This window comes from Gavialis gangeticus, unplaced genomic scaffold, assembly GCF_001723915.1.
Source record: "Gavialis gangeticus isolate Ggan-Ray unplaced genomic scaffold, GavGan_comp1, whole genome shotgun sequence".
NCBI classification, from domain to species: Eukaryota; Metazoa; Chordata; order Crocodylia; family Gavialidae; genus Gavialis; species Gavialis gangeticus.
In genome coordinates this window covers 49,074,947-49,092,888 of record NW_017729030.1, presented here as the reverse complement: position 1 = coordinate 49,092,888, position 17,942 = coordinate 49,074,947, and the positions used below count along the sequence as shown (strand labels likewise).

Here is a 17,942-nt window from a genome sequence, read left to right as displayed (position 1 = left end):
TACCAGCCGGACGCCACTCTGTGTTGCCTGGCTGCATATCAAAATTGGATCACTGTCAGCTCATATGGCTCATTAAAAATCTGCCACTGGTATTGGCTCAAAAATTCTCTATCAGTGCACACCTAATTACCAGTTGTTTATTTTAGAGGTGGACTATATGCTTTTCTGAGCTGGGGTAAACAAATAAACCATATATGTATGGTTACATATGAACCTTTGAATTATGCCTTTGAAGATTTTTCATGTGCCATTAGCTATATTGGCTACAAGAGGTCATTACAGTCAATGGAACTATTCACAGAGCTCAAAGCTAAGCATGTCTGCAAGTTTTTGCAGGTTTGGTTGCCTTACCAGTACATGGTAGAAATGTAGAATAGTTTGACCTGTCACTTCTATACACAGACTTCTCATTGTAGAATAACAGTAATTTTTTTTTTTTCTTTCTTAAGAGCTTCACATTTCACTAGGATCAAAATGCTCAATTCTAGAGCCAGATCACATCGAGGCCTCAGAAGTGGCCGGGAAGCCAGCAGACGAGAGCTGGTGTCTAGATCTTTTCAGAGTGCTCAGCATTGTCTGGAAGAACAGGATTTTGGAACTGCTTATGCTCATTATCTCCTGGTACTGAATCTTGCTCCTGAACTAAAAAATGATGTCAAGGTAAATGAACTGTTTAAAATAATTTAAGAAACAATCTTAGTTTGTATTTTTTTTCATTCTTAAGGAGCTTTTAATGAACACGTTTTACTGCGATCATATGGTTTTAACTTATTTTGCGTAATGGAAGAAAGCTAAGGAATAAAAGGGCAGTGTTGTCCATTCAATACTTTTAATAATGGTTTACATGGCTGAGAAGATTGATAATTGACTTATTTAGGACTTACCTTTTTTCATCTTCCTTTTAAAAGTTGTTAGTGAATTGAAATGAGTAGGGACCTACCAAATTTGTGATTACACAGTTTTTGTGGAAACTCAAAATCAGGCAAACTCTATGAAAAGCAGTGGGCTCCACGTTTTTGGCAGGGTTGCTGGGGAAAAGAAATGAAATTATGAGCAAGTAGAGAAAACTAGTAGTAGGAGGTACAGAGGCTGCAGACAGCTTTCCTGTGGTCTCAGGCCAGTTCATTGTGCACATGCAGCCAGTTCAGGCTCTACGGACCCTGGTGCAGCCTCCTGGCTACAGCACCTCAATGCAGCCGTCTGCAGTCTCTGTGCCTCCTGCTGCCAGCAGCCTGCCCTTTATCTATGCTCCAAGACTGTAGGGCTTCCCGCCCTTTTCTCTGCTTGCTGGTAATTTTTGGCATGGAGCATACCTCTTGGGAATGGCCCCAAACTGGCTTAATTACACTGATTAAGCCCAGAGCAGCCATTAATCCATACTTAATGATGCATGGATTAATGGTTTCCCTGGGCTTAATCAGGGTAATTAAGCCATGGTTTAGGGCCATGGGGAAATCAGTGGGGAAGGATGGGACTACTGGGGCCCCTTGGCCAATCAGAGGCAAGGTGGGGGGAGACGCCCGCTGCATTCAGCCTGTGAAAATGGCAGCTGGCCCCAGGATCTGCCTGGGAAATTGTCCGGTTTCCTCCTTGTGTTGAGTAGACCCCAAAACGAGGCTCTGCTAGTCCTTGTTTGCACTCTGCGTAGTGCAGTACGTATTTATAAGCTTTCAGTATGTTTCTGCAGTGTTGTACTTTGTGTGGTTTAAGGTTTAAGGACCACAAAACCACATACCACATGGTCCGCTGGTGAGGACCAGAAAGAACTTCTCTTTTTTTGGGAACATTTTTTAAAAATTTGTATGCAGTTGTCCATTTACATCATAGGCCTGATTTCATGGTTATCTCCTTTTGTTTCTAGAGTCTTCAATTCTCTTTTTATGTATGCATCACTGCTTTAGTGATTTGTGTTTCTTCTCAGGAAACGTTTCAGTATACCCTTTTCAAGTGGGCAGAAGAGCTAGATTCTCTTGCAAGAATTCAAGACCTGTTTAACTGCTATGAGCAGGCCCTAGAATTGTTTCCTAATGATGAAGTAATATGTAACAGCATGGGGGAACATCTCTTCAGGTTAGTAGAAATCTGTATTCAGTCATTTTATTTTATTTCATGGTGTGCTGTTTAATATCATTTAACAATGAACATTAGAAACCAGTCCAGTGTGTCCCTTCAGCATTTTACTGAGCCCATTTACAGCGTTAAGTAGGTAATACTGAATCTCAGTTCCATTAATACTTATAATAGCTAGTTCTAGCAGTTGCTTTACAGTGCCAAAGCCAAGCATGAAATAATCTACTAGAATCAGTGAACAATAGCGGCGTATGTATGTAATATAACATATACTGAATGTGTATTGTGTATTCTTTTATTTTAAAAACCAGTCATAGAACCATATCTCTCTCTTAGTAAGCTAATCATATTTTCTTTGAGGAGTTTTTATTTTGGTTTGGAAATTTAACTTCATTGTTTAGCATGTAGAAAACCGGGGACTTTGGAATAGCGATTTATCACTCAATTTTAGCAAGCCAGTAACTTGGCTTTCTGTTGAAAAGAGTGTTTGTATAGAGATCCCTTAATAAAGGGATTTCTGTTTGGAAATGTCTTGCAGTGAAAGAAAGCACTTACTTTCAAACCTCTAAAGATAGGAGCTTGCTTTGGAACCTTTGCCTGAAAAGTTGTGAGCATCAGAATAAAGCATGCTTGTATCCATTTCTCAGTCTTTTGAAGCCAAAGCAGTTTAAGCAAAATGAAGTGGTTTCCAAATTGTGAATACAATGATGTCAAAATAATCACTCATAATTGAATTGTTCAGTAATGGTGAAATATGACATTTTCCTAACATTTTTGAGGTGTAGATATTTAGCAGCATGATACATGATCCCTATTTATTTGTCATTTTTACTGCTAGAATGGGCTTTAGAGATGAAGCAGCTGGATATTTTCATAAAGCAGTGAAGCTAAATCCTAACTTTGCTGATGCAAAGGAAAATTTTTACCGTGTTGCAAACTGGCTGGTTGAACGTTGGCACTTCATCATGCTGAATGATATCAAGAGGAATCTGACTTACCAGAAAGCTATAGAGAAGATGGTCCACTCTGGATGCAGATCTGTTCTAGATATAGGAGCAGGAACAGGAATACTGAGGTTTGGCACAAATCAACATTTAATAAGTGTAAATCTTACACTGAGAACTGTTGTTTTTTTTGCTAATATTTAATTAGTTTAACTTATTTTAAATTTAGTCATTGCAAAAGTAAAAAATTGACTTCCATGTAAAATTAAAGCAAAGCTTAAGGTGTATAGACACCAGTAAGAGTCATTTGTATTGTGGAATAAGATACTTGGAATGAGTCATTGGCAGTACATTTGGTCGTCTCATGCTGCTCTAAAGCCATAATGCTTTCAGTGGTAAGAACTGCAATGCAAGCTAGTGAATTGGTGCTGTTTTGAACAATAAGGTCACTGCTGCTTAAGTACACATTTATACAGGGCAAAACAGCTCTAGTTACTTAGAGAGTTAATTAGCTAAGTAACTAGATCAAGTTATAAGCTCTAAGTAACTAGAGCGTGTTATTAGCATGCTACCCTGCAGTCTTTGTGTCTAAGCTAAAATATAGTAGGGAATGACTCTGCCATTACACAATATTCTTATGGTAATATATTATATTACAATAGGTTTAGAGAAACTTTACTGCAGGTAATACATTGTGTATTAGGGAAAACGCCTGATATGATTCGAATTAGAGCTGATATCCGGATTTCTATTGTATTTCATAAAAATATGAACAAGATGAAAAGATACTTTAAGAAATGTAGATATTTTAGAGTGATTTAATTTAAACTAAAATAATAATAACAAGAATGAATTGATGTCTTGGATGATTTGTCACTTTTCAGCATGTTTGCCAAAAAGGCTGGAGCTCTTCATGTTTATGCTTGTGAGTTATCAAAAACTATGTATGAACTTGCTTCTGATGTCATAGCAGCAAATAATATGGAAGGAGAGATTAAACTTATGCATATGAAGTCACTTGATGTAGAAATTCCAAAGCATATACCTGAAAGGTAACTTAAACATTTTATTCTGATGATTTTTAATTTAAGTTTTTAAAAAAGGGGGGTGGGGAGGGGAAGTGTACAGTGTAATAAATGCAGGCTAAAAAATAATTTTGTTAAGATAGTACCCATCAAATTAATTATTTCTCTGTCATAGTATTTTAACTATATAGCTAATAATATTTTTCAGATCATTTAAAGTAACCCTCTTTCACTCATAACAATTTATTGGATAATGCTGTTAATTAGAAATAAACTTTATTTGACAAAGACAAGTCTGAAAAAACGGGGAAAAGGGAAAACATTTCTAGAAATTTGGTCTGGGGTTCTCAGATGCTGTTGTCTGTCTTTTCTGTTCTTTTTTGGCAGCAGCTCTTACACATGCTGGGACTAGCAAGTCAAGTGAACTCTCTGCATCCACTCTAGCAACAATGCTAGACATATAGTGTCATGGACTTAATATAGACATTGGATTTATGACACATTACAACCTGCCTGACATCTGATTCACATGATACCTGCCTGACCTGACCTCTTACATTCCTTTCCCCCACCTCACCTTTCCTCTTCTCTCCTCTCCTTCTCCACTTCTCTTCCCTTTTTCTTCCTAGTTCCCTTCCATTTCCTTTCTATTGCTAGCTTCTTTTTTACATTGTATTATTACCTCTGTAGTGTTTTCCCTTTGGTCTTTTTTGTCCCCTGTTCTCTTCCCCCGCCCTCCCCTGCTTTACTGTTTTTTGTTTTTGTACTCTTACCCTTTTATATTTTCACTGACATCCTGTCACACTTCTAATTTCTCCCATTCTTGCTTTCCTGATCTCCATTACCTTTTTCATAGACTACCTCTTTCTCACCTTATATTTTATCTCTGTCTCCCTCTGACTTTTTTTTTTCCCCCCTGTTCTCTTTCCCCCTCCCTTCCCTGCTTTTCCTTTTGTCTTGCTTATCTTTACCTGTTTATATATTCACTGACATCCTAATACACTTTTAGCTTCTCTCATTCCTTGGAGTCTCAGACCAGCAGAGACTTTCTATGTCTGACAAACGGTGACTGCACCTGAAAGCTTGTTAAGAACTTTTTTCCAACTACTCAATTGGTCTAATAAAAGATATCACATCTGCCCAAAAAAACTTGCCTGCATGTGTCCTTAGACCAACACAGCTACAACCAAAAATCCAGAAGACATATATTTTGTACTTTGTGGCATAGAGGTTCAATAAATTGTTTTACATTATTTTACATTTCTTGTAGATAGCCATCCACAGGATGTTTTAACTTCACCATTCAGAGAGAGTTGGCTTGGAAATATTACTAAAACTTAACTTTCTGTTCTGTCCTACACTATTCTGTTGCAAAGTACCTCAAACTAGTTGTAGAAATGATGATTTCACCTACAGTAAATTCACATGTTTCGGGCAGTTTTCAAGAGAGGTCATCAGCACTTTTTTTTAGTTTGAGATTTGTAGTATAGCTAACTTAATCATGTTTTTTTCCAGACTTAAAGTTTGCTTGTACAGTTAAAAAAAAATCTTTTTTCCTCCAACAAGGCATCTGTTTTTGACATGTTTGTTCTATTTATCTTGTTTACCAGTAGACTTAGCAAAGTGGATGTGGATTGGCTAATAATATAGCTATAACCAAATGAGTATGTAATGCATTTTTAAAAAAATCTGTTGATTGAGCAAGTAAGCTAACTCAGCATCCCTGAAGGCAAATTATTTTGATTCAGTATTTTAGTTTTTGGTACATTTAATTAAGAGCCCTTTTCTTACTTTCAGATGGGATGCTTCTGGGGAGCATAAGATTTAAGTAGTCAAAAAATCTATTAAAGGTTATCACTGTACCGTCTGCACTATATATTGACTGGGATTTATAGTGAACTTGCTCAGTATCTAAAAACCCTTCTATGGCTTGAATAACTTACAGCAGTAACTTAAAATATGTTCGTCTGCTGTATGCTTGTTTTCCATTCATTCTGTGTTACCTCAGTCAACAATGACTGTTGACTGAAGTTGTACCATGGACAAATATTTTAGTTTTTCTCTTAAAAGAGGGGATGACATAGCAAAATGAATTATACATAACTATATTTCACTTCTCTTAATACCAATTTTCATAGAGTTTCCCTAGTTGTCACAGAGACTGTAGATGCTGGATTATTTGGAGAAGGGATTGTGGAGAGTTTGATACATGCTTGGGAGCATTTGCTTTTACAGCCAAAGGTAGGTGATATGTATATATATCTAAATGACATTCCTATTTATGACCGTATACAAGACATCTTTATCATAAGCATTGGGAAAAGCAGAATATTTAAACAAGTAACGTTTTATATATATATTTTTTAATTTTAACCAGTTTAATCCTGATGAAGAACATGAGACTTGTTTTAGTACAGCAGTTGACAACCTTTTAAGGCTGCAGGCTGGACTGACCTTGTTTGGGTCAGAAGCAGGTAGATGTTAGGACCCAGTTGCTACTACCACTTCTTTCTGTGGCAGCATTGGGAGGGAGCCAGCTGCCAAACCCCCATATCCATGGACTGGATCCAGCCCACAGGGTGTAGGTTGCCAACCCCTGGCCTAGTAGAATGAAGTTCAGAATAGGCAGGCACAGACAAGACCTTGTTAATCATGTATTCCTTTTAAACTTTCTCAAGGCTAATTTTCCTGGAGAAATTTGGGGGATTAGTTTTTATGGCTATTCACTACTTGGCCTTTAGCAGCACCTCTGCTGGGCAAATGGTGGTGACATTTGTGTTGTGAACACCTGTCCACTAAAATGAAATACATTCATTTAATGTTAAGACACTAAACAGCTGCCAGGAAGTCAGTACTCAACTAGGCTGGGTTTGAAAGTGTAACTTAGAAGGGAAGGGCTAAATAGTGTAACTGAGAGCAAAATCACATCATATGTAATTAATAGAAACAGTAAAACTACAATGCAGGTAGTTCTGTTTATGGCACCAGAGAACAAATGTTACAATTTAGTATGCCCTCCCTTACTTGAAAAGCTAAAAAGCAACTTTTGCAATATTTATACATTTACCTTGCCTTTCCACTACATTAATGTAACTTCCCACTTACAATTCCTAGCTTTGTAATGCTAGTTGCTGACAAACATTTTTCTTTTTATGAAATAAGTTTAAGGCTCTGAAAATTCTTATTTCTGGTGGTCTGATTCTTCTTTCATTTTCCCATTTGAAGCAAAAAGAAAAGATCCCATTTAAACACTTATCCAGGTTTTTCTACTATGCTGGGCCGAAACTGGCTTCTACAGTTTAAAATAAGAATAATTGAGGATCTACTCATTTTGTGTGGTGAACTTGCATGTATCCTTCTGAGATGAGATAAAATACAGAGTATAAAATAACAAGACATAGTAATGAAGAGGAAGATGTAGATAAAGTTTATGTTTAAACAACAGTTTCAAGTGTGTGAGAGGCTAGTTTTAGATGTACTAAAACATAACCACTTGGTTTGCATTTTTTCTGGATTCCTTCTATTTCTGCCATGTCCCCGATTCATGGAGTTTGTGTATTGATCATTAGCTTATTTATGCTGCAATATAATGAAAAGATTGCACTGAGGAGAGCAAAGATGATACTAACTAACTATAAGCAGATGACCTAAAATGTATCGACAGGGTAAATGTGGAGACGCATTTAAAGAGAGACATGAAATAAGTACAAAAAGAACACTAGTTTTGAAAGATAAGTGGTAAAACAAAAAAAAAAGTGAAGCTATCCAAATAAATACTGGGAAGTATGAATAATAAAAATAGGTGAACAATATTGGGCAGTATGACCTGTTCCATCATTCATTGATAATTCATTTTGTGGCAAAAGTATTTAATAATTAAGGCTAAACCTGAAAATGGGATATTTTCTTGGTTGAGATTTAGAGAACATGCATGGCACTTCCAAGTGAGGGTACTCATTAATTTCCAGGAAAAAAATAGAGAAATGCAGCACTTGATGCCCTAGGATCAGAGGGGCTTTTGGAGTACTGTGGAGGAAATAAAAATTTAGGAAAAGAACAATAATACTAGAAGTTTTCCTCCCTTAATAATGTGGTGCACAGTTGGATATTTTTAAAGGAAGGAAGGTAGATCTTTCATTTTGGAAGTGCATCAGCCCTACTAACTGGAATTATAAACACAAGAAAACATTAGCTATTGAAAGTACTTTTATCCCTAAACTATCAGAATGAATTACACACAGGAATGCCACATTTGGGTTCAGCACTACAATTGGAAAGAAATATATTACTGTACAGTGAGGCAATAATTTTATTTACATTTTCACAGCCCAAACATAATGATGTTCGTTTTGAAAACTACGGCCAAGTTATTCCTGCGGGTGCTACTGTATTTGGGATGGCAGTGGAATGCAAAGAAATACGCAGACACCACAGGTATGTTAAACTCAAACCTATCAGAGTATAATCTTTGAGATTTTTAAAATGAGGTTGATGTAAAAAAAAAAAAACAAGGGGAGAGGGCTCTTCCCTCCTCCCTTCTATTCTCTTAACTGTTTCAGCTTATAGTTAAGAGAGGCAAGCACTGTGTAAAGTATGAACAGAATTTGCTTGTATTTTAATGACTTAGCTGCTACCGATTAGCTTCTAGAAGTAAACTCAGAATGGCTAGATATTAATTTAGGGACTGCAACTTGGATGTATGTTTTCCTGTATGTTAGACTTTTCACCGGAAGAAATTCATGCTAGGCATTCCGTCCACATATTCTGGAATGGAGTCTCTAATGAGACAGTCTTTTTATTTAAATCTGAAAATACTGAGGAATTAATAATGTCAGGACACAGAAATTTATTATGGCCTTATATTATACTATTTTTCATCCATAAAGAACATGGCATAAGACATTTGGAAAGTGTTCAAAATGCGAGTGTGCTTTTAAATATTCACAGTGCTTTTCTACCTTTGTTCATGCATTTAATGCATTCAATTCATTTTGTTCATGCATTCTGCCCTCTAGAGGTCAGTCCTCTAAAATAAGACTATACTAAAGCATCCATAGATCAGAGATGCATTAAACTTTTTTGCTAATCACTTGCAATGAAGTGCATGCCTTTTGCAGCATAATGGAAGCATAAGTAGATCTAGAATTGTGAAAAGGGGGCTGTAGATGGTGAGGTGCATGACCACATATAAAGCACATTTTTTCTACAGTTAAAAATTAAACTAGAGATTTCACTAATATGCTAGGGGCCTAGGACTGTATTATTCAGTGTAAGGTTAAAGCAAAAAGTATATTTATTGAAATGAGTTGAAAACAATCTGCAGGGCTGTGAAATAGAAGCTACTTTACCAGAAGCAGCAAACAGACAGCAGAATTACAGAAAAAAGGGATAGCTTGATTAGTGGAGCATCAATACCATTAAATGAGACAGGGTCATTAACACCTGTGGAATGAAGAGTTTAGCAGGAATCAGGTAGATTATAATTAGCCAGTTGACTTCCTCACTACTACCTGAATACAAATGGTGCTGTCACTGCTAGGCAGATGGTTGTAAACTCTGGGTAGATCAGGAATCAAAAGGGGATGCTACTGCACTAGTGCATTTCCCTCTGAATCCACACTTGAATGGAAGTAATACCTCTCTGTTTCTGGATTAATTATGAGACTCTTGCATTAATGTGTGGTATTTGCCCTCATTTTACCTTTTCAATTAGCTTCACACCTCACAGCAGAGAGCACTTCCAGAGAATGAAGATGGGGATTTGCTATAATCTGCATGTTAATACATCTTCTCAGCATCCTCATCCCCAAATTGTACACAGTTTGATCCCAAACATAATTCCTTTCTCAAATGATTTCACCTTTTTGAATTTTGTTATCCTTGCATTAAACTAAATTTATAGCACCTTGGATATTATTAAGGAATATCTTGCAGACCTGTCAGATCAGTTCTGTGGTCTTTCTAATGCTAGAGGTCCCTGACATTGCTCAGTACTTTACTAGAGAGAAGTTTTAGTAACAGATATTTATGGAAAAGCTTGCCTTGAAAAGATGTTTCCCCTTAGTCTGTTAATCACTCATACCTTAAAGCAAGGTTTCTAAACCTTACAAAATCTAGGTAGGATAATATAATTTTGGATGATCTCTTGGAAATGTATTTGGCTAACTTTTTTATAACCCTGCTGAGAGCTCGACCTCAATGATCTCTAGGTTAATAATGTAGTATAAGAAGAAATGTTCAGTGCTTTTTAATTTGATTCCTTACAATTTCACAGAATATTCACTGAATATCCCTTTGATCTTAAAAAGAAAATCTTACTTGGCTTCTCTGACTTTCCTCATTTTGTTTAACTCTCTAATGTCTGTTTTCTAAGGAATACTACTTTTTCAGTTCTCCCCTCATGCTGAATTTTCCATGTCTGTTGTCATTTCCATAATCTTTGATTCCATCTTGGCTGTATATATTTCTGAGCAAGATAACTGGAACTGAATGCAGTGTTCTAAGCTTTATATTCTTTTAAACATTTTGTTTTGCTAAATATGCAGCAATGCTAAGCAATTTTTTGTTGTGCTTTCCTTTGCCTAGCTGTTTACAATGATTTTAAAGACCAATCATTGTATAATAGCTCAAACTTATTTTAATCTGAGATGTCTTACCTACTGTTTATCAGGACTGAATTTTATCCTGTTCACCTTGCTCTCTTTTGAAGTCCCTTTATAGTCTTGATGACCCATAGTTATCAAAATTAATCTGCACATTTTTCAAGCTTATAGTTTACGTTCTTTTTCACATACCAAAAACCAAAAAACCCCCTGATCCTACTGCAAAACCATTTGTCACATAGAAAGCTTATTCTTTGTCTTTCTATCTTTCTTTCTGTCTTGGCCTTTTAGCTGATTTAACCTGTTACAGAATTCTTATCTTTCCTCCCATAACTGCTTAGTTTTCTTAATTTCTTGTGAAGGATTTTGTTAATGGAGGTCAGATAATTGATATCACCTATAATCACTACTTTGATGGCGTACGTTAGAGAGGCAGGTTTTGGTTTCGGGGGGTTTTACCCCTTTATTTAGTTATTTTGAATTACTACTTTTATGCTGTCAACCTGATACTCAGATTGGGCTTGCTGGACCACAGTTTCCAAATATAAACACCTTTTAAAAAAAAATAGCTGTATAGTTTGCAATCCTCTATTCTTCTGCCATAGTAGCATTTTTATTGTCCATATTTTTGTTGCATTTTTACATGCCTTTTTCACTTTATCTGAAATATTTGCTACAGCGTATTCCCTTAAAAGCAGGTCTGAAAACTGTCTATATTCTCTGTTAGAAGAACAAAGTAATGAACTATCATGTGAGAAAGGCTTAAAGGAAAGGCTCAATATAAAAGAACAAGAGTTCCCCAAAACTTGTAAGGTACAGGCTTATGCTGCACATCCTGTTGCATTTATAAGTTAAACAGCTTTCCTTGTTTGGTATAACATGCCTCATGAAAGTAAATATTTTACAGGTCAGTGGCACAAATTGCTACACTTGGGCCCCCGACACCTTATACTTATTGTGCAATTAACCAGTTAATTGCACACTGAACTTACATACTATACATGTAAATTAATTATTGCACAATAAAAATGGCGAACCAGCTACCATGATGTTACTTGAAAAATGTAGAACATTTTTGTGGATGGCATCTATCAGACTTTAATTTGAATATGTGGCAAGTAATACACATGGTGATTGTGTTTGACTGGGTCTTCCAGCTTCCTGGGTTGATTGCCCTCCTTCCTGTCCTCTTTAACTCATGTTGAACAATGCTGCCCCAGGGTGCCCTAGCAGGAAATGTCAAGACTCACTGACTGTCCTCCCTTTCCCCAGCCTGCTTTCAAAGCTGTGCCTTTAGGAGACATTAGCACTTATTCCCTGTAAGAAGCAAAGTGTAAACAGATAATCAGCATGAGAGAGAGGAAGGGAATTTATTTGGAAAGCTAAAGGTGAAGGCAGAATAGGGAGAGCAGAAAAACACAAGCATGTGTTTGAGTCCTGTTTCTCTTGCCCCCAATTGTTCTAATGGGTCTTCTTTACTCGCTATAAGGGTTAGGGGAGCAGTTTCTTCACCCAGAGGGGCTGACAGCCCCTGCCATCAGCTCTCCAGCTCCTCTTGCTAGCAGTTGTTGGCATAACAAGTTCCCAGGGCACTTTTTACCATCTAGGTACATCTTGCCCTATGAACATGACCTGTTCTTTGATGGAAATAAGGATTTATTTATTGTGTCTTGCTATGTAAGTACTAGGGGTCACAGAGTGAAACTGCAAAAGTAATGTTTTAAAAACTAACAAAAATAAATTCTTTTTCACACCATATGTAATTTAAAGTGTGGAACTCTGCCAGAAGATGTTGTGGAAGCTGACACTTTAGCCAGATTTGAAAAAGGGATTGGATAAATTCTTGGAGGAAAGGAGCATCAGTAGCTGTTGAGCATGAGAGTTAGGGGTACAGCCATTGAATTAATTTCCTAGACTTTAAATGCATGGCAGTTGCAGGTGAGAGATGGGACAGTGGAAAAAACCCTGGTGATACCCAGTTCACTCTGCCTTTCAGCATCCATTCTCTGCCATTGTGTAACACAGGATACTGGGCAAGATGGACCTACGGTCTGACCCAGTAAATGGCAATTCTTAGGTTCTTAACTTGTATAAAATAACATCTATCAGGGCCTTGTTGAACTGTAACTAGGCATTTTATCAAACTGAATTCACTGTAGAATTTTAAGTTTTGGACTTCTAGGCCTGATTTTCAGACCTTCAGGCTTAGGGACAGATGCTTTAATACGGCACTTACGTAGTGATTCAGTAAAGATGGAAGGGATAATTGCAGTTATATAGCCTGACTTCTTCCACAGTGCATTCCAAAGAGCCTCCCCCATTAACTTCTGCATCAAGCTAATAACTTGTTTTGAGCTACAACGTATCTTCTAGAAAGCTATCTCATCTTCATTTATGAAGTTAACAGGAAGGAAAATATGTCATTGCTCTGTGTATCTCCAAATATGCCATAGCTCCTATAAATGTATACCAATTCTTAATTATATTTACTAAAAATATTTGAGGTGAGCATGTTTAAAAATATTTTGATACAGATTATGGGAGCAAAGGCTGTTTATAGGCCCCATTATAGGGAACATTTTGGTATCTGTTAAATATTGATTGCATGCAACCGTTAGAATGCATTTTAAAAATATCACGTACATTATGCAATAAACATATTGCAGCATATTTTTAAATATTGCCAGCAGACTGCCACAAAGACATAGGTTGATTTGTTTTGCTGTTTTTCTTCATCAAGATACAGTTGCTGTTTAAAAAATTGATGCTATAACAAAAGATAATTCCTTTATTTCTGCCATCAGAAACTTCACAGATCAGGAGAGAACTGTATCTGAAGTGATATACCATATGACCTGACTACTGAAAGTTAGCTTTTATGAGGGCTCTTGTAATTCTAAAACCTTTTTAGGAATTTAAGAACAGTTCTAGGAATTTAGATGGGCTGTCACTTGAACCTCTGAGTAATATGTATGCAGTCTGTCATGTTAGCTGTGCCTTAAATTGGAAGAAATGAATTCTGTACGAGCATACATTTTTCTCAGAATAATCGAGAGCTGCAGCTTATGTAAGACCTTCTTTTGCCTAATATAAATTTCTTATTTCTTGTAATTCTTGAAATTCGGAATATAGACTATGGCTCAGAATCCTTAAACTTAAAAGCATAAAAATGAAATGCATTAAAGACGTCATCATCTTTTCTTTAAAGCCACCCTTATTAAGTCCATTTCCTACAAGATAACAGGACTATTCCATGTTTTTTGTGAAGGGAAACTGTTCTGAATAGGGGAGGCCTATTCTACCCTAAAAACAAACTTTCTCATCTTGATTGCCAATTTTATTTGGGAAAAATTGCTTTTTTCTGGACTGCTTTACATCATCATCATCTTGAAAATGCTATGAAGCATCTATTCGGCATGCATTTTCTCTTCTGTGCATCTCCCTGAATTATTACAACAGATTTGTTAGTCTATTCTAAAATGTGCCATCATCCTTCTCCCAAAGCAGATAAGGAGGGAAAAAACATGTTTCTATTCTTTTAATGCACACATTTCTTTTGCCCAGCTGCTTGTGAACAGAAAGTATGAGTCCCAGTGAACAATATTTGAGGGTGTTGGAGCCTTTGGACATCGTACTCCTTAACTAACCATTAACTTTTTTGTTTTCTTAACTCCCCAAAGAGATGTACGTTCTAGATTTTTTTTAATATGACAGGAACGAATACAATCAGTGCACACTTAATTATTGTATTGTGCATGAAATGCTTTGACAGGTAAAAGAAAGGACTGTGAATAGGTTCTGATTTTGTCAAATTTAGGTATGTTTGTGTGGTTTTTCTTCCCCCCATCTCTTGCCTCCCCTAGAGTGGGAATACAAGAAGTTGCCAGTGTGCGTTTGGCAGACACAGTGGAGTTCTGTAGTCCAACACATGCTTCGGTAAACTCAGAGGAGACTCTTGAACCTTACACCACAGAAAAACTCAGTAGAATTCCTGGGGGTTACATGCCTCTGACAGAACCCTTTCAAGTCATGACAGTGGATTTCAACAATCTCCAGGTAAAAAATTGTTTCTTGGCCTTGCATCCTTTCAAAAAAAATCTCTTGGAAGTAATGATGCAGAGCGAAACATCTGACTGGTCTCTATGGAAATGTCTTCACTGCAGAGTTTGCTTGGGCGATTATTAGCACTTATCCATGAGGCAAAGCCATCTCCCAGTTACTTTGTCCTCATTGCTGTGGCCACTTCTTTGTGTTGCTAGGGCTTTTGGAATACAATTGGTGGGCATGGATGTTGTACTGCAGCAAACGGAGTCTCTCTGACTTTTCCTAGTGAATTTTGGGGAAGCTTGACTGTCCTTTTGTGCTCGGAGGTGGAGAGTGGGACAAAAAAGTGTGGGATGGCATCAGAGTACTGTCAGTCTGCACTCAAGTAACTTAATCCAGGGCCCAGCAACCTTTTACAGACTATAGGGTGGCACAACCCAGCTCTGGTCCAGCATAGGCTGGGTGGATTCCACAACATGTAAGCTGTGGGGGTCTTTCCCCACACTCACGCTGGAGCCAGACAGTTGGGAGCTGCCCCTGTATCACCAGTACTTCTCTCTGCTTCCTGGCTGTGGTGCAGGCACAGCTTCCTGCCAGTGGGAAGCTGCGTGGGGACCCAGTATCTGGGAACTGCATTGCACTGTTGCACCCTGCCTCCCCACACTTCTCTTGGCAGCAGCACAGGTGCAGTTTGAAGATGCCCAGCCCTGGTGCAGCTTCCAGCTGCCTGGCCCTGGCAATACTGTCGCACCTGGCTCGTGTTTGACTGAAGCTGGGAGAGCAGGGAGAAGCAGTAATGGTGCAGTGCACCTGGGAGCTGCCTAGCCTCACTATGGCCACAGACAAAGCCAGATTTAGTGGTTCCTCTAGCTAGATCTGGGATGCAGACCGTATGTTGCTGACCCTTCATTTAGTCTGTACTCTCACTGTAAAGTGGACAAGTTTACCAGTTCAGGAAGAAGCAGCACCCAGGTTCTAGCCTGTGCACTCAGAGTGGATTGAAAGTGCCATTAAATTTTATATGAGATAGTTTTGTGTATGGGCAGGAGAAGGGAGGAGGTTAAAGGCAACACTGAGTCTGAGTTAATTGTTTTGTAAAGACATATCCTAAGTGTATATAGCAACGTTGTCTCATTATAACTAATAAGACTGCAGTATGTAAACTGTGACTCGTATTTCAACAAAAATATAGAGGGGTTCCTAAGAGTTGTTGAAGTTTTTAGTGGAGGAGTATTTTCACCTATCCATCTTCTAATTCTGGTTTGAGCTGGTGAGAGCTGAGCATGTTTAAAGGATGATATATTTTGTCCCTGGTGTATGTATGTTCCTTGCTTGTTGACCCACACAGTGAAGTTTGCAATTAAGTAGGGAGCCAAAGCTTAAAATAAATTCTGTTATATAGATGAAATCATTTTTGACTACAAATTGGCTGGGAACATCAGTGCTTTGAATCAATAACTTTCTCTATTCACCTTATCTGACATCTGAGGTTAAAAATGAAGTAAAGCAAAGTACTTTATGTACTACTGGGAATTATCCCTCAATGTCCTAATGTCTTCTCCATCCGGAGCTTCATAAAACTATTACTCAGTTCTATCAAATGCTTGCAGTTCTTTTAAACATGTTAACCTCACATGTGCGCTAGATACGTTTGTTTGTATTCCATCTTGCATAAGAGCCTAAAGCAATGTGGTCTTTGTTCCTTTAAACATTAGGTCCTTCAATTAAATTTTCAATATAGGCAGATTTTCAGCGTTCCTTTTTAAGGAGGCATGGAAGTAATGAACAGTGGTGAAAATAAGAGAAATATTTGTTTTCTTTTGTTTCAAACAGTTGAATTTTCATGGCTTTGCTTCTGCTTACCATCAGAGATCTGTGGCTGTTTCAAACACTGACCATTCTCACTTAACTTGGTTTTCTGTTTACATTTTTTTCATTGTGCCTACTCTTGGTTCTCAAATGTAGCTTAATTAAATGAGATGTTAATTTCTCCCATTTTTAAAAAAAGTCTATTGACATGCTTGCTAGCATTGGAGAGAGAGAGAGGGAGATGGTATATCAAAATAAGAAATTCAGAAGTCGAATTACTTGCCACTTGATCATATAGTTCTAAAAATTTACTCTCAACTCAGGTGCAATTTCTTGGTAAGGAATTTAACATTGATTGTATCAACTAGGGGTGTGCACACAGAGACTTTTGGAGCCAATACTGATAGCTGATTTTTAAGGAGGCATATCGGCCAATACCAGTCTGATTTCTGATATGCAGCCCAGTAGCTTGAAGAGCAGTGTCCAACTGGTAAGTTGTTGTGGTGGAAGGGGTGTGGGGGAGCAGATCAAGGTCCCTGTAGTGAGGGAGGGAGTGGGACAGGCGCTGCCCAGCCAGGGAGGGGCAGGGCATGGGATGGAGCCTCCACCTGTTCAGGGGCACAGGGAGGGGTGCAGCTCACACTACTGTGCACACCCTGGGGGGCAGGGGCATGTGCCCCCAGATGTGTGCAGGGCATGGTGGGCTGCCACTGCGGGCTGGGGCCGGGGCTGCACCAGGCTCTTCCCAGTGGGGGCTGTGCCAGGCTGCGCTTGGGGCAGGCAGTGGCGGTGCTGGGAGGGGCTGCATCCCCCCCAAATTTACCATAGCCCCCGCCAACACCCTCTTCCAGTGTTGCCTTCTCCACCTGGCCCTTCTCCACCCCTGTGGGAAGAGCCGGGTGCAGGCCCGGCCCCAGTCCATAGTGGCCTTGCCCCACGCACAGATCCGGGGTAGAGGGGGCATGCCCCCCATGCCCTCCTGGGGTGCATGCAGCAGTGGGAACTGCATCTACCCCAGATGAGCTGCAGCTCCATCCCACTTCAGCTGGGCACCGCCTGCCCCAGTCCAGCCCCACTCCCTCCCTTAACACGGGGGCCTTGATCTGCCCCCCACACCTCTTCCCTGCCCATCCACCACAACAGACTTACAACTCTCCATGCACCCAGACTGTACTCGTCACCGCCTATGTGCTGCACTGCAGCTGTGCACACACAGGCCATTTAGCAGCCACGTCAGACTGATTTCCACTACAGTCAGTTTTCTTTATATTGGTGCCAATGTGATATCAGACCATGTATCAGTGCACCTCTAGTATCAACAGTAGTTGGTTATGATTCTCTGTATTCCAGTTCTAAATGAATAGAACTGAGAAGTAACCTGCAGAGATGTACACTGAATAAAAATGCCAACTTGCATTTTTTTTTTTTTTTTTTTTTTCTCTTTTTTT

The 17,942-nt window shown here is 38.5% G+C and overlaps 1 protein-coding gene across 3 annotated transcripts in view; it reads left to right on the top strand.

Moving 5' to 3' along the window:
- The window catches only part of PRMT9 (protein arginine methyltransferase 9), a 33,280-nt gene that overhangs the window by 7,948 nt on the left and 7,390 nt on the right, over nt 1-17,942 (top strand). For all 3 annotated transcript variants that reach the window (XM_019522173.1, XM_019522174.1, XM_019522172.1), the window contains 7 exons: nt 450-660; nt 1,922-2,070; nt 2,909-3,145; nt 3,899-4,066; nt 6,178-6,280; nt 8,367-8,473; nt 14,505-14,697. In XM_019522173.1, coding sequence (XP_019377718.1) covers nt 475-660; nt 1,922-2,070; nt 2,909-3,145; nt 3,899-4,066; nt 6,178-6,280; nt 8,367-8,473; nt 14,505-14,697 — 1,143 coding nt within the window. In that variant the 5' untranslated portion in view covers nt 450-474. The remainder of the gene's footprint in view (nt 1-449; nt 661-1,921; nt 2,071-2,908; nt 3,146-3,898; nt 4,067-6,177; nt 6,281-8,366; nt 8,474-14,504; nt 14,698-17,942) is intronic.